This window comes from Mastomys coucha, unplaced genomic scaffold, assembly GCF_008632895.1.
Source record: "Mastomys coucha isolate ucsf_1 unplaced genomic scaffold, UCSF_Mcou_1 pScaffold13, whole genome shotgun sequence".
Taxonomy (NCBI): Eukaryota; Metazoa; Chordata; class Mammalia; order Rodentia; family Muridae; genus Mastomys; species Mastomys coucha.
This window is the reverse complement of record NW_022196895.1, coordinates 35,224,131-35,241,589: the sequence shown is the minus strand read 5'-3', so window position 1 is coordinate 35,241,589 and position 17,459 is coordinate 35,224,131. Positions and strand designations below refer to the sequence as shown.

The window sequence follows — 17,459 nt, the reverse complement described above, 5'->3', positions numbered from 1 at the left end:
TGTGTGTATGTGTGTGTGTCTCTGTGTGTGTGTGTTTCATTTATTTCACATGTATGATTGTTCTGCCTGCATTTATGGCTGTATATTGTGTGCTTGCCTGGAGAGGTCAAAAGAGGGTATCAGATCTCCTGGAATTGGAGTTAACACATTTTTTGAGCCATCATATGGGTGCCAGAAATCAAACCAAGGTCTACCATAAAAACATTTTCTCTTAGCCACAGAGCCATCTATCCAACTGAAGTAGAAATATCATTAATTAAAGAATCTTTGATATGTGAAAGAGAACTAATACCTCTAAATAAGGACACACTGAAAGCAGCTTCAGACATAAATCACTGATGATAGCCAAAAGAATATATGAGAATACAGTCTTTAGGGGCAGAGCCAAGCTCCCTTGTTCTGGAAGACCTTGTGATTCCCAGTGACATTTGAGCCACCTTTCCTTAGAAGAATACTTCAGACATGACGGTGCAATTGTTTAGCAAACATGCCTAGCCACAACACACAGAGAGAAGAAGGGGCAGCTCTGGGGATGAGGAAACTGGAAGAGATTTACTCTCTTAAGGTTCTCGGAGCTGTAGTATTCACACAGCCTGAAGGAAGATTTTTATGGCAAACATTTTTGCTTGCTTTGTTTCCTCTTCATCTTTTTGAGACTTGGTCTCATGCCGTAGCTCAGGCAGAAATGGAACTGACTGTGGAGCTCAGGCTGGCCTTGAACTGCAGCGAACTTCCTGAGTTAGCCTCCTGAGTGTAGGGATTACAGGTTTGAGCCACCACTCTGACTCCATGTCCAATTTAACAATGGCCACAGCACTGTAAAATGAAAACTGATAGTGACTCTTGCTTGTCAGCTTAGACGTAGTAAAAGTAAACCTGGAAGAGTCATTTTAAAGTTGTATGTGACTGGCTAACTTTGTCTTATTTTATTCGTTGTTTTGCATTGATAGGTGTGGTGGTTTGAATATGCTTGGCCTACAGAGTGGCACTATTTGGAGAGTGTGTGTCACTGTGGGTGTGGTCTTTAAGACCCTCATCCTAGCTGCCTGGAAACCAGTCTTCCTATAACAACCTTCAGATAAAAATGTAGCACTCTCAGTCCCTCCTGTACCATTCCTACCTGGACACTACCATACTCCCACTTTGATGATAATGGACTGAACCTCTGAACCTATAAGTCAGTCCCAATTAAATGTTGTCCTTATAAGAGTTGCTTTGGTCATGGTGTCTGTTCACTTCAGTAAAACCCTAAGACAATGGAAAACTGCAAAATTATTCAGAAGTATCCTATGACTTTTTTATTCAACTTCCCCCATGACAGTACCTATTATAACTACTACAGTATCAGATCCAGAAAGTTATTATTAGTCACATAGTCTTAGCTAGATTACATATGCTGTTCATAATTTAACAGATCTTGCACATACTTTTTGGTGATTGTGTGTATGTATGCATGTTAAGCTATATAGAAGTAGATGTATGCACTTTGATGAAGTTTCATAGAAATACTAGTCATGACACAGAACAGTGCTAGCCCCTCTCTTCTCCAACCTCAGTGTCACCATCCCCTAGGAATCATTGCTTTCTTCTATATTTCTCTGTCACATCAAGCATGTTACAGGATGGAAGCATACATTATATATACATTCCCAGTCTTGCTCTCTCAACTGTCATAACACTCTGAGGTACAGAGAGCTTGTGGGGGGTATCATAAGCCTGTTTCTCTCTACAGCAAGATAATAGTCAAGTCTATGGATGTAGCAGCTTTTGTATTCACTTACCCTACAAATGGACTTGGGTTATTTCCAGTTTGGAGCTATCATGAGCAAAGTTGCTACCAAAATATGTGTATAAATTTATGTGTCACTTTTCAACTCTCCAAAGAAAATGTCCCAGAGCAATGGTAAGGTCCTATGGCAAGGTCATATTCGGTTTGTTAATATATTAGAAGCTGCCATTAACTTTCTGAAGTAGTTGTTTCATTGTGCACTCCAAACAGCAATGTGTAGGTAGACCCACGTCCTATCAGTCCTCACAGTCACCCCTTGTTTTTACTACTGTAAACCTGAATCTTCCATATAGGGAGTGCATTGACAGCACACTGTGGTTTTTCATTCTATATTTTTGGAGATTATTATATAATTTAATTGTCATGTCCCCCTTCTTTTTCCTCCCCCAAACCCTCCCATATACTACACTCCTTCCCTCTTTAAAACCAATGGCTTCTTTTCCCATTAGTTGTTGTTATATGCACATTCCTAACACATAAATACAACCTGCTCAGTCTGTTTAATGTTACTTGTATGCATGTTTTTAGGGATAACTAATTGATATTGAATAATGGTGCTGGATAGTTTTATGTCAACTTGACAGAAGTTAGTCATCTGAGGAGAATAGCAATTAAGAAAATACCTCTATAAGATCAGGCTCTAGGCAGACCTGTAAGGCAATTTTAAAAAAAAAAAAATTAGTGAATGATAGAGGAGGGCTAAGCCCATTTTTGGTGGTTCCATCTGTGGAGATAGTATGAATGAAAATGGCCCCCATACACTCATAGGGAGTGGCACTATTAGGTGTGTGGCCTTGTGGGAGTTGGTGTTGCTTTGTTGGAGGCAGCGTGTCGTTGAGAGGGTAGGCTTTGAGATTTCAGAAGCTCTAGCCAGGCCTGGTGGCTCATTCATTGTCTCTTATTCCTGCCTGCCAATCCAGATATAGAACTTTCTTCAGTACCGTGTTTTCCTACCATGACGGTAATGGACTATACCTCTGAACTGTAAGCCAGGCCCAACTAAATATTCTCCTTTGTAAGAGCTGCCATGGTCATCATGTCTCTTTACAGCAATAAAATCCTAAGACACCATCCCTGGGCTGGTGTCCTGGGTGCTATAAGAAAGCAGGCTGAGCAAGCCATGAGGAGCAAGCCGATAAGCAGCACCTGTCAATGACCTCTGCATCAGCTCCTGCCTCCAGGTTCCAGACTTGCTTGAGTTCCTGTCCTGACTTCTTTCAGGATAGACTAAAATGTGTAGGTGTAAGTGTCAATAAACCCTTTCCACCCAACTTGCTGTTAGTCATAGTGCTTCATCGGAGCAATGGTGACTCTAAATAAGACAATGACCAATTGGAGTGTTCTTCCCTGGGGAAGATTTCCTCCTGCTCTCAGCACTCCTTAGTTGCCTATAGTTCTCTAAGTAGGGCTGAGGTCGCCTGGGCTTTCCTCCATCCACTCCAGCATGTGTACCATGGTCACCCTTGTTCAGCTCATGCTTAGCTAGTTATGCTGGTGAGACTTTCTGGGTGAAGCTGACATTCCTAGGAGACCCGATCCCATAGCAACCACCCTGATCCTTTGGCTCGTACAGTGTTTCTACCCCTCTTCTGCAATGATCCTTGTGTCTTAGGTGCAGGAATTATATTGTAGATTTATCAGTTGGGACTGAGTGCCATAACTCTGTAATTTTGATTGGCAGTGGTTTTCTGTTAATGATCTCCACACACCATGTTCTTACTTTGTGTTTCTCTAGTGGGTAATGATATGAAACATCTTTATGTAGTTTCTATAACTTTATTTTAAGAGTTATTGTGTTTTTATTTATAAGTGTGCATGTGCATTCAGGTGCCTGTAGAGGCCAGAAGAGGGCATCGGATGCCCAAAGCTAATGTTCTAGACAGTCGAGAGGTGCCTGTAATAGGTGGTAGGAACCAAATTCAGGTCCTCTACGAGAGCGGCAGGTGCTCTTAACTCGCCAGCCTTTTCTTCAGCACCTGTAAGTTTACCTTAAAGCAGCTCTTTGTGCCCTTGTCTATATCCTAATTGGGTGTTTAACTGTCTTAAGAGTCCTTACATTTTTATAAACAGGTCCTTTATCAGAAAAACGCCTGGCAAATATTCTCATCCACTCTAGAGATTGTCTTTCTTTCTTCTCAACAGAATTGTATGTGTACAAAAGCAAAAGTTTTAAATTTGCTGAAGATAAGGGTTTTTCCTCTTTTTTCCCCCTAAATTTTAAAGACCATATTTTTTGGTGTCATATCGAAAAATTCACATAGCTCTGTATCAAAACATTTTACTTTAGTCTTCTAAAACTCTTATAGTTTTATATTTTATACAGAAATATATGATTCACTTTGAATTAATTCATATGTAAAATATAAAATTTAAGTTGAGGTTCCTGGGTTTTGCCTATGGTGTCTATTACTTTGAAAAGTACCATTGTGGGGTTTTTGTTGATTCAAGAAAAGAAAGAAAGAAAGAAAGAAAGAAAGAAAGAAAGAAAGAAAGAAAGAAAGAAAGGAAGGAAGAAAGAAAGACAGAAAGAGAGAGAAAGAGAGAGAAAGAGAGAGAGAAAGAAAGCAAGTTTTTTTTTTTCTTTATTGAATTGCTTTTGCACTTCTGTTTAAAATCAATGGCACGCGTCTGTGAAAGTCTATTTCTGGGTTCTTTATTCTGTTCCATTGATTTAGGTGTCTATCCTTTGTCAATACAATGTCTTGATTATTGTCACTATAAAGGAAGTCTTAAAATAGAGTAGAATAAATCATTTCACTTCATTCCTTTTTCTTAAATTGCTTTAGCTCCTCTGCTTTCTGCACCTTTATATATAAATTTTAGAGAAAATTCACCGCAGTCTTGATAGGAATTGCATTACACCTACAGATCTGTTTGGAGAGAGTTGACTCCTTTACAAACTGATTCCCCTGATCTGCGGGTGCAGTGTGCCTCTCCATTTTTTTGGCTCTGCTTTTATGACACCCTCCAGTGCTTGCTTAGATCTGTGCCTAGGCATTATTTGGAGGGTTGGTAAATACAATGTGTTTGTAAGTTTGGATAGCATTTGCTTATTGCTAGGTCATAGAACTATAACAATGAGGTTATGGTTAAAATCTAATACCCTCTCGGAGACATTACCATCTAATTCCCAGTGCTTATAGGGGGTTTTGTTCTGTTTGGCACTACTAGGCATTTCCTAAATAGATAATCATATTATATGAAAATATAGCAATTTTACATCTTTCTTTCAATATATCGGTCTTCTGTATTATTTTCTTGCTCTCATACACCAGCTAGGACTCCTGGTACTCAGCTGAATGAGTGGTGAGAGTCTGTGTCCATCCCAGTCTTGCCAGAAAACATCTCATCTTTTATGCTAAGTGTGACATTAGTGATGCATGTGTGATCAAGTATCGAAGATCAGGCTCTCTAAAGAGAAGGGTTAGTAGAAGATGGGTCTCAGAGTAAAGAAACAACTTCTTTTCCCAATCTCATGCCCACTCTCCGCTGCTATGCAGCAATAATTTCTCCTCCAGAGGATGCCAACATTCATCATTAGTGATGATGACGGTTTTAGTGAGTGTGTCAAGTCTGGTCACTTCATCTACTATATCCTCTGGACAAAGCACTTACTTCAATAAATTTCAAATATGGAATTCCTTTGAAGTTATTTTGCAAAGAATCTCTTACCAATGTATGTATAGACCGAAAGCTTAACCCAGATGCAACTTGTTTCTTTTGTAAGCAAAATCTCACTGAAAGACGGCTGTACTCATTCACTGGTATCCTACCTTTGACTACTTTTGAACAAATATGGGAAACTTTCGTAACGATAGCAGCCACTATGTGGCCCACAGAGTCTGAAACATTATCTGCTCAGTTCCACAAATGTTATTGGCACAAATTCCTAATAATAAGATGTAGGGATTAAGAATACAGGCCACTTACATAGCATGCCTCAAGGCCCTGGGCTCAAACTCCAATACCGCACGCGCGCGCGCGCGCGCGCGCACACACACACACACACACACACACACAAATGCAAATTGGAGGCAAACCTGAACTCCACAGTGGGAATGTCTCAGAAAATAAAGGTGAGGAAGAGGATGGTGTGATTATGATTGATTGTGATATATGTCCAGATTCCACCTAGAATAGTTAAGAAGCCTCTTGCTGTATGTGGAAAGAATACATTAGAAAATAAAGCTAGAAGAAAAGCAGCCAGCTCTGAACATTATGTAACTGATTCAAATGGGCCAAAATACATACACTGTGGTGGTTTCAGTTACACCATCAAACAAACACAGCTTTTTCTCAAGCAAGTTTGAACAGGGCCCCCTTCACTTGAGTTGAAAGATCTCATTGATATGTGGATAAAATAATGTTTAATGTTAAAATACAGCTCCAGCTTCTTCCTCTATCACATACCCATCAATACCATGAAAATATTCAACATGTCTTTAAGACAGACTGTGACTATAGGCCAAAAATGTGGTTTGTGTAATAATTAACATGTTATAAAATCAACTAAGCTAGGGTTTATTTAGACAATCCCAAGTCAACCTAAAGTGTTACTGAACAATGAAAGAACAAAAAGAAAAGAAACTAAAATTCCCCAGCACCACCTCTAAAAACATCATAATACTGAGTAATATTCTAAGCCAGCAGGTGCCCAAATTTATATCTCCCTGACATAAAAAAGTCTCTCAATATTCGGGAATTACTCTAAGATCAGCTTGTGGAAAAGCCAACCAGACAAAGCCAAAACTCCCAAGGGGACATAGTTAACTAATTAGGGAGGAGGTGATTAAAATGGAGCTGCTAATTGTCTACTACGCTCTCAGCAGTGGGAGACAAAATTACACCTCATGTTACTGTCAATTACATAGTGCTCATTTGTCTGTATTTATCTTTCCCTTTAGGATGCTGAAAAGCACACACAGGTATAGTTTCCAGCACAAGGTATACATTCCTCTGTGACAACAGGTTTATAGAATGCTTAGAGACAGAATTATCTCTTGTTTAGACTTATTATTAATGTGTACATTCTAGAGCAAAAAGATGCTTCTCTTCGAGAGTACTTTCATCTGCAGAGGCCAGGTGTTAGCCTAGGGGAAGACTGAGTGGTTACTAAGAGGCCAACCATACACAGTGCAGAACAAATATCAAGTGGCAAGGAGTGGAAGGAAGAGGGGGCTTAAAATGGTGGGAAGGCAGTATCGGAAGCTGAGCTAAGGGCAGTGAGGCATGAAAGTTTCCTTGTTTTATTCTGGTTCTGTTTCATTTTGTTTTTAGAACTCATACCAATAATATCATGAAATGATAGGAGTTCCAGGAGTTCCTATTCTATGAGCTTGGGGAGTCATTCAAGAGAGCCAGAAAAGTAAGTAGTGCAGAAGTAACTAAGCATGAATTCTTAGGAGACAGTCTGAAAATATTTATCTCTGTTAAAGATGAACCCTAAATACATCTAGAGATAGACCTCAGCTTTGTCGCTATCGTGGACCTGCCAGCCATTCACAGCACCATCTTTCCCCTTCTTCCCTGGAGTGTACTAAGCATTGACTGGCAGGGCCAATGGCTACCTACCTACCTGCATCTGGATTTCCTCAATCTCATCTGAGGACAGATATGGCCACATCATGTTTAGTAATGTGACCTCTAAGTTCTTCACAATGCTTTCCCAGGATGCTTCCAACTCCATTTTCAAGCTGGAGCAGGGGAATGACAGAACCCAGGACACCATGAGTTAGGGGGGCAGAGCAGTCATGCTGGGTAAGGGCCCAAGTGAGAGCTCTGATGGCCACACCCACTTCTCTACACATGTGCTACTGTGCTGTGTCTCTTCACTAGATAGCATCCTGGCATGCTCTCTATAAAGATAGCCACTTATCTGTAAGGCTCGCAATAAGTTAATATTTAACCTTTGTAAACCAGTTTTCTCATCTATAAAATGAATCACAACACCTATTTCCTAATACAGTAGGAAATAAGTAGGTTTTAAGATGCTAAATCTGTAACATACACACACACACACACACACACACACACACACACACACACACACACGGTTCTCAGTTGGGCTTGTTTCTATGGATAACAATGTATATAGGGGAAATTGAGGCTATCTTATTTTTTGGCCCAAGAAAGAAATTCAGATTAAACAGTTGTTTCATTATATTTCATCCAATTCAGCCTCATCTTTAAGTAATTGCTTAAATGTGGACCTATATTACTAAAGGTTATACACATACTGGTTTGTGTTTGTTGACTAGATTGAGTCCTGTGTTTATCTAACATTCAGATGGGAAGAACTGCACATTCGTCTACTCGGCCATATCATCCCTCCAGCATTGGCTAGGAAAGAGCCACAAAGGAACTGAGATCATCTGTAAGGGGCCATGGCTTGATTCATAGTGTTCTCTAGGCAGCAGAAGCCATGATCTGCCTCTGCAGGCACACATTTCCCCCTTTGGATCATGCCTTTATCTATGTTGAGTCTTACTATCTTTTATGATGGAACTCAGCTATACTCAGGATTTTTGTGACCTTTTAATACTGTAAAACTGTAGTTGAGATTCTCAGCATCAAGATAAAAAGACTTGCTCTGGGACTTACCCCAGAGCTCTCAGATGGCTTTTACATGTCACACGTTGCATAACAACCACAAGATCACATAACCCTGCTGAGGCCAGCATCTCTGAAATGGGAACAGAGATCACGTCGCCAGGCTTAACTGCTTCCATCTACCATGATAATGTCCCACTGCTTACCGTGAGGTGTGAATCACCCCTGCAATGGGAAACCTAAGCAGATGACAGTGATAAAGATGCTCTATCTCCCAGGTAGACGTTTACAACTGTATATCCCATGAAAAGCAGCCAGGGCCTCATGTTTTACAGCCTACTTCATGAAGGCAACAGATGAGTAATAGCCATCCAGTAATGCAGACCACTCTGCCTCTTTAAGAGGCCCAGAAACAGTGTGCCTGAGTCTATAAAGGGGAAACCTGCTGCACCATCACATGGAACTTCAACCTTAGGAGCCAAGGCCAAAACCTGGGAGCTACAAATATACAGAAGCAACTGTAGTATCTACAAACATCAATCTATGAATAAAAACGTGCCCCTGGGACATTGGTTTCAAAGCCTCAAGGCTTTTAGAGTAAGAGTAAGCCCTCTCAGTAGGGAAGCAGCACACTACCCAGGGTCTTCATTGTTCCACTTCCCTGAATTGTTACTTACAGGTTCCCGGCCATCCATGGCTTCCATCCAGAGCCTACGGTCCTCTTCCGACAACGCCTGCATGGTGATAACCCCTGGCCTACAGAAAAGGAGAGACACAGACAAATGACCACGGTGTCACACAAAGAGACAGTGGCAACATTCTTAAATGTTTTCTTAAGAATATTTAAGACATACCAACTTATCGACATGAGAGAATGCTGACACCAACTACATGAAGAGAGGCACAGTCCTCTGCTCCTGTTAGCCACCCTCCCGTCTCAGAAAGCAAAACCACCTCCTCACATCCTTTTCAATATGCCTGTCTCTCTCAAGAGCTAGAGGTAAATGACAAGAATTCTTAACGACCTGGTCCCCTTACAGCTTGATTGTTCCATGAACAGTGACCCATGTGCTTAACGGGGTGCTTTGCATAAGGAGGGAATGCAGTATTTTCTAAGGTGAATTGCTGGACTGTGGATAAAGAGAGACATACCCATATTGAATACTTCATATTTCTTAGCATCAAATGCCTTCTAAACTGCTTTTGTCACCAAATTTATGAAGTGAATTGGCTTTGCAATTACAATCAGATTAAATGTATGTAAATTGTTTTAATGACTACCTACATGCCAGAAGTCCAGTGCTGCTCACTTTGCAAGCTCTCCTAGAAATCTACTTGCTATTCACAATGAGCACTAGCTCTCCAGACAGTTCATGCAGCAACAAACCCCTTCCTTTGCAAATGGCACTCCTCACAGAAAAGGCCTGGCAACGAAATGACTTGAGGAGAATGTCACACACTCCTCAAGGCAGAGTTTCTTTAGTCACTGTTGGTCCCATGTTGCCCACAAACCATTTCCCCTCCAAACACCTGTACATTCTGATGAAACAATTTAATGTCTATCAAATTGATAAAGAGCATAGCAGCCCTCAAAAGCCCCAGCCCTGGTGGCTCCCACCTCTAGCTAAGGAGTGATTGGCAGCTGATGGCTGCTGGAGGAGAAAGCTGCCCCACCCCCAGGGATGTGGCCCCTGATAGCCTACCCATGTTCTAGTGGTCAGCCACTAGACTCAGCAGGCTTAGATTGTGTCCATGAAGTTGTCAGAGAGAAGTAGTTAGGGGATATGAATGGGCCCAGAGGGGAAGGAGGGTTCCAAGGGTAAATTTGATAAAAACATATTTTGTACATGTACAAAATCCTCAAACAATAAATCAAATGTATTTTTTTTTAAGTTTAAGCATAACTGTTTTAAACCCTCATCTTCAAAGTTTGAGAAATCCTGGAAGAGCGGAAGAATCAAGTGATCAAGAACTGAAGCCAGTTGCCTTTGTGACCACATGCCTCCTTCAGTGTGGCACTAAAAGCCCAGGACCAAGAGAGCAAGCATCTTGCCAATCTTTATCATCTCTGGTCAATGGTTGTTTCCACTGTTCAACCAATAGGATAGATGCCCCATATATGTTTAAACACACTGCTGTGTCTTTTCACTACTGTCCCTCAGTGCCTTCCATCTACACTTTCAAAGCTGTCATGATAAAAGTACAAGGGTCAGGGATGCAAGGAGCATGGGGAGAAGGAGAAAGGGGAGAGAGGGGAGGAGAGATGTCCCCACAAGTCTACCTCCACCGAGGCAGACAGAACGAGAGGGGATATAAGGTTTAGAGTAAGCGAGTATGTTGAGGACCGACTCCTGAGAAGGAGATCATTCCTTGAAGCCATACTGGGTATTAGCACCATAGGAGAAAGGTGAGTTCGGCATAGACTAACTTTCTTTCCACAGCATCTGCCAGGGCCCTCCCCCTCTTCTCAGACTCAAATGACCGTTTCTCTCCAGCAGCCCCTTTTGACATGCCACACTCTCCATGTACCTGCAGACTATTCACAGCTGTGTTTCCACAGAGCTGAGCCTGTGGCCTGGAGACAGAGCAGATTTCGTGTTCCTTTCCCACCTTTCAAAACCAAGTACAAGGTGCTTTGAAATCAAAAGCCTGAGAAGCTACAGCCTGCTGCAAAGTCCGCCAGCCGCAGCTTCCCTTCTCCAGTGCTACCGTACTTTTTCTTATTTGTTTTGCTTTCTTTGCTGGCACCACCTGTTTGGGTCAAGCAATCCATTTATACGTGTGTGTGTGTGTGTGTGTGTGTGTGTGTGTGTGTGTGTGTGTGTGTGTGTCTGTGTATGTCTGTGTGTATATGTATGTGTATATACATGTATACATATATACATGTATAAATGTATACATATATACATACACACACACACACACACACACACATATATGAATGTAGATTCCCAACCCAACTCCACCCTACTGAGACTTCTGGGCCTGGGAATTCAGATGGGGGAGGCTCCCAGGACTCAAAGTGGACCTTAGCCAAAATGCCCCTCGGTGGGGAGGTGGAATGTGAAGAGACCACCCCAGCACTTAAACAGGGCCCCTAGTGGAGGGATGGGGACACCAACCCACCTTCAAAAATTTTGAGCCAAAATCATTCCTGTCTAAAAGAAATGCAGGGACAAAAATGGAGCAGAGATTGAAGGAGTGGCTGAGCAGTGACCAGCCCAACTTGGGATCCATCCCATGAGCAGGCACCAAGTCCTGACACTATTACTGATGCTATGTTGTGCTTGCAGGCATAGCATGGCTGTCCTCTGAGAGTCTCTACCAGCAGCTGACTGAGACAGATGCAGATACTTAGAGCCAGAGCAGATACTTAGATTGAGGTAGGGGACCTCCATGGAAGAGTTAGGGGAAGGATTGAAGAAACTGAAGGGGATGGCAACCCCACAGGAAGACCAAGAGTATCAACTAACCTGGACCCCTGGGAGTTCCCAAAGGCTAAGCCACCAACCAAAGAGCATACCCGGGCTCCCCGGGCACATATGCAGCAGAGGACTTATCTGGCCTCAGTGGGAAAGGATGTGCCAAATCCTGCAGAGACTAGATGCCCCAGGGGAAAGGGTAGGGGGACACCTTCTCAGAGGCAAAGGGCACGGAGAGACGGAAGAACTCTGGGAGGGGGGACTAAGAGGGAAGATAATAACATTTGGGATTTAAATAAAATAATTAATTAATTTTTTTAAAAAATGTAGTTTCCCAATCCAGCCCCACCCTACTGGAACTAAACTTCCGGACTGGGCCTGGAAAACCAGAGCTAAAGCCCATAAAGAGGAGAGATGATGCTGTATGTGTGTATGTATGCATGCACGTATGGCTATGCCTAAGGCCCATGCCCTGAACCCCTCTACCCAGTCGCTTTTCCCTCTGAGTTCTCTGCACTAGCAGTATTACCACCCTCCTCTCTATGCTGGGAGTCAAGCAGCCAACATAACTCCGATCCCCTTCCTGCAAGCAAACAATTGTAAACACAAGGGTTGCCCAAACACTGAGAGTGCAGAGGTACCACAGATGTCATGTCAACTTCAGGGCCTATGGCATGATCTTTCCACCCAAAGCCACCAAGAGGAAGTTCAGAAAAACTCAGAGGCAGTATGGGGGCAGGGGGTGCTATTGGGCCCTAGTAACTAGGGAAGCCAATATGACTGTTTTTACGTCAAACAGAAATAACAAAATACAAACTATTTTTCATGTGCGTGGGGAGTGACACTCTGGATGATAGATAGTAAATAAGGTGGATATAACACACTTAGTTATAATTGTATTCCCCAAATTCAGGGAATTTTCTCAGCTTCATATATGTACATCTGGATACAGTGCTATACTTTTTAGGTAGAAATATCTGTATTTTTCATTTATTAAATTAAAATACTAATATAATCTTACATAGGGCTTTTCTAAGAAGCCAAGATAAAAGGGTCAACTTTATTTTAGAATCAAACAATAATTTATTCTCATGATTACCTTCTCAAGTCTCCTAAGATTGGTAACATAGCCCCAAGCAAAATAAAACAAGAAAAAACTTCTGTGACATGAAACTTTTCATATCAGCAAACTTTCAAACTTTCTCTTACAGCATATCTATATAGTTCCTGTTTGGAATGTGTTTTCATAGTTTTCATAGAAAAAGTGAGGGAATAAGAGAGAAAGGAGAGGATGCATGGGACATGGAAGGGAAATATAAACCAATGAAAGAGAAATAGGGTGCAGAGCTGAAGATGTTCCTGGTTCTTCTATACACGACTGTGCTCCAGCAACATTCTAAGAGAAAAACAACAATTTAGCCCAGCAGAGTACAACACCTGCTGTACTAGGCACTCAATAAATAAGTCCTCATGCCTAGATAGGAGGTAAATGCATTCTCTTTACTCCCGTTTAAAAGACAAGAAAACTAAGACTCAGAGTGGGTAAGAACTTTGTCCCTGATTGTAGCCAGCAAGCTGCATCACCACAATCCAACTCCTAAACCTGGTATGCGAAACCATCCCAATGTGGGGGCACCAGAGCCCCTGGGGAATTTGTGTGAACTACCTAATTCCCTGGTATCAACACTGACACAGGATCTCTACAGCTCTTAAAGAGCTCCAGCATGGAATCAAACGTGACCGTGATGAATGTCTCTGTAAACCCAGAGTGCTTCATAAATATTCTTCTTCCTGCAGGCTCTGCCTCTAGAACCCAGTCAGACCACTCCTGAGACTGGGATGCCTTTCAGCAGCAGTGGCTCTTCACATTTTACCTCAAGACAACCAAGTGAAAGGGAGTGCTGCTGGCAGAAAGATTCTAAGAACCAGTGACTTTAGCCCCTAAAACTTTCAGGGAAACTACACCCATGAAATCTCACCAGCATGGCTGCCTAAACAAGACCTGAACAAGGATGACAGCAACAAATATGCTAACACAGAAGGGGTAAATCTCACGGGGACCAGCCATAGACAAAGAACTAAACGCTAGTAAGGAATGCTGAGAGGGGTAGAAACAATGACTTCCGCCAGGAATACTCCCCCAAGTTGGTTATCTAATACCAGTGCTCAGCCCTGAAATCGTATGCATACAAGTAACATATGGACTAAGAAGACTATATTTATATATTTAAAAAATATATATTCAGGTATGTAACAACTACAGAAAAAAAAGGGACAAGAGGTCAAGAACTGGTATAAAGGAGTATATGAAGGGCTGGAGGAAAAGAAAAGGAGGAAAAAAAAATATATATATACACATATATACATATATATACATATATGCACATATATATGCATATATGTATATATACTCACATATATATGTACATATATGTATATATATGTATATAAATTATATTTTAACTTTAAAAAAAATTAAGGTGATATCATAAAGAAAATGAACACTGGTAGGTTAGACATTACCAAAATAAAAAAGATGCATTTATTAGGAGATGATATTAAGAGAATGAAAACAGAGGCTGGGAGTATAGTTGATTCAATAGGGTGTTTAATCTCAGAGCATGAGGTTCTGAGTTAAGATCCCCAAACCACATAAACCAGGCATAATGGAACACCCTGCAGCTCTACTGCAAGGGAGGTAGAGGAAGAAGGACCCGGAGATTAAAGTCATCTTCAGCAACTTCAAAGCCAGCTACATGAGCCTCGGTCTCAAAATAGTTATCTCAAATCCAAAATATTGAGAATGAAAGTGAGAGCTAATATTTCTAATATGTATCTCCAACAAGATCCATATTTCAGATATGTGAAGAATGCTAACAAACAGGGAGAAAATCGACAACAAAATTCAATTAAAATCTTAATAATACTTCGTAAGAGAGACTATCTAAGGGCTGGAGGTTTGGCTCAGCAGTTACGGCTTCTTCAGAAGGTCCCAGCTCAGTTCCTGGCACCTATGTCAGGCAGCTCATAACTGCCTTTAACTCCAATGCCACAGGACCCAGTGCTCTCTTCTGGTTGTGGTTTGAATAAAAATGGCCCTCATGGGCCCATAGGGAGTGACAGTATTCGGAAGTATGGCTTTGTTGGAGGAAGTGTGTCCCTAGGGGATGGACTTTGAGGTTTCATCAAGCCAGGGCTAGTGGCCCACTGTTTCTTCCTGCTGCCTGCTGATCCAGATGTAGAACTCTCAGCTGCTTCTCCAGCACCATGCCTGCCTGCATGCAGCCACGCTTCCTGTCTTGACAGTAATGGACTCAACCTTTGAACTGTAAGCCAGCCCCAATTAAACATTTTTCCTTTATAAGGTCATGGTATCTCTTCAAAGCAACAAAACCCTAAGACACATACATATGGCATACATACACACACACACACGCAGAGAGGGAGGGAGGGAAGGAAGGGAAAAGAGAAAGAGAGAGAGAGACAGACAGACAGACAGACAGACATGAAGACAGAGACAGAGAGACAGAGACAAATGAATAAAAAATGAAAAGGGGAGATCCAATTGGCCAGTAGCTATTAGAAGCAGACAGCAAATGGCTACTCATTGAAGAGATGTGATTTAGAAGCTGAATGAGCTCCATCTAGCACCTCCTGAATGAAGAACATTAAAAGGTCACTTGGTAATTTAGTGGTGTGATTGTGAGACCTTGCTGGTAAGGAATTAAATGAATAAGGACATTTTCAGTATCTACTACAACTAAACAGCACACGTTACTTAGCCATAGTACTCCCATACACAACACCAGGAAAGACGCATGCCTATGACCTCCACAAGGCACATTCAAGGTCACCTGTCATCGTATTCATAACCACAACTGCAGCAACAAAAGTGTCTAACGAAAGAGGACACACAAATTGTTGTGTGTCTAAATGTTAAGACCCCAGGCAACAACCGGAAACAGCAACGAGTGCTGTACAGAATGGTTAGGTATGAGCCTCACAGGTAGTGAGAAAAAGTCTACAGTCTGAGTGACTGCAGTTTCATGGTGTTCAAACTCTTAGAAACCTCACACAAGACAGAAGAGTTATTTTACCTCCAAGAAGTGGGGTGGTAGTGTCTGGTAACAAGGATGAGGAAACACTTCAAGGCTATAAATGTTCGTCTTGATCAGGGCCTTTGTAAGTATGTGTATGTATGTATATGTATACTTAGACTTGACTTATGTGTAGCTGTAAACATAGACTTGGAATATGTGTATTTTACAGTGAACCCTCAATTAAGAACTTGTTTTAACTGTCCAAGAGTTACAACCTCTTGACAACTTTGGCTTCCCTACTATTCTGGATGTGTGACATGCATGTTCAGGAAGGCAGATAGAGAAGTCTAATTGCTTTTCCCAGAGGGTTGGCAGAGTTACACCTTTCGCCATATTACAAACTCAAAGAAGTGCATCATACATTTCCAAATGGAAGGCAAAAAAGTAAATACTCCAGAAACGTAGTCATTCCCACATGGGCAAAGGAAGGATGATAGCGAGGATGGAAGAGCATCCGAGCATCCTGCCTGGAGAAGGGCAGGAGAATCGTTTAATGAGGTTGGCCCACCTAACGGCCAACACCCTTAGACTGAAAATCACACCCCTACCGAAAACACCAGCCCTGACATCATGGCTACTTCCTTGTCCCTCCCCAGTAACAGCTCCCAAGTGGACTGCTACTCCAGTCTAAAACTAACGCCTGATAACTGATAGGAGTAGAGGAAAGAAGTCTCCAGCAAATAGTAGAACTTCTTTGGAGATGTTCCCTCCAGCCACCAGATGAGAGAGGGTGCAAATGATTTAGAGATCCTTCCTGGAGCCCAACCCTAAAGTTCTCCTCAGAAGCCAGCATTCTTCATCATGAACACACTGTTGGTGCTGGAGCTGGGGCAGCTGGGAAAGCACAAACAAGGATTTTCTCAACGCTGCTACACTCTTGACATTAAGAATAATGTAGAAAATGGTTCTCCAACGTGACTAGAAATGAATAGAGAGAGAGAAACTTGTGGGGAGGGAAGAAAAGGGACAGGAGTGGGAGGGAGGAGGGAGGAGGGAGGTGAGAGTAGTTGGTATTCGAAGTGTGTGCGTGTGCGTGTGTAATCCTTAAACATGGTAAGAATAATAAAGGGAAGACAGTCCTCACTTATCTCAAGGCAAGCTGCTACCCCATCCCCACATCTCTTCCAGTGCTGGCTTTCAGAAAGAGCCCCACAGAAAAGCAACACAGCATTTAAGGTTGTCCTGGTGAGGTTTCTGTCGGTGAGGTGGAGAGCATGAGGAAGAAAGGGTTAATTTCTCTTCCTGGTCACACTCAGGGGAGCTCAGGGGAGGAGCTCAGGGTAGAAACAGGGTGACAGGAGGGGTAGCACACACTGTGAAGCAAAGATGCTTGGTGGCTTGTTCCTCCTGGCTTGCTTAGCCTGCTTCTGTACACTGTCCACAACCAGGGCTAGCACCACACACAGTGAGCTGGGCCCTCCCACATCAATCATTAAATGGAAAATGCCCTACGGACTTGCCTACAGGTCAATCTGATGGAGGCAATTTCTCAACTGAGGTTACTCTCCCCCACTAGCCAGTGTCAAGCTGACGAAAGGAAGAAAGAAAGAAAGAAAGAAAGAAAGAAAGAAAGAAAGAAAGAAAGAAAGAAAGAAAGAA

General features: G+C 42.1%; 1 protein-coding gene across 3 annotated transcripts in view; it reads right to left on the bottom strand.

Annotated features, from left to right (window-relative positions):
* Arhgap26 (Rho GTPase activating protein 26) overlaps window positions 1–17,459 on the bottom strand; it is a 430,094-nt gene that overhangs the window by 264,750 nt on the left and 147,885 nt on the right. For all 3 annotated transcript variants that reach the window (XM_031365552.1, XM_031365553.1, XM_031365554.1), the window contains one exon: window positions 9,016–9,094. In XM_031365552.1, coding sequence (XP_031221412.1) covers window positions 9,016–9,094 — 79 coding nt within the window. The remainder of the gene's footprint in view (window positions 1–9,015; window positions 9,095–17,459) is intronic.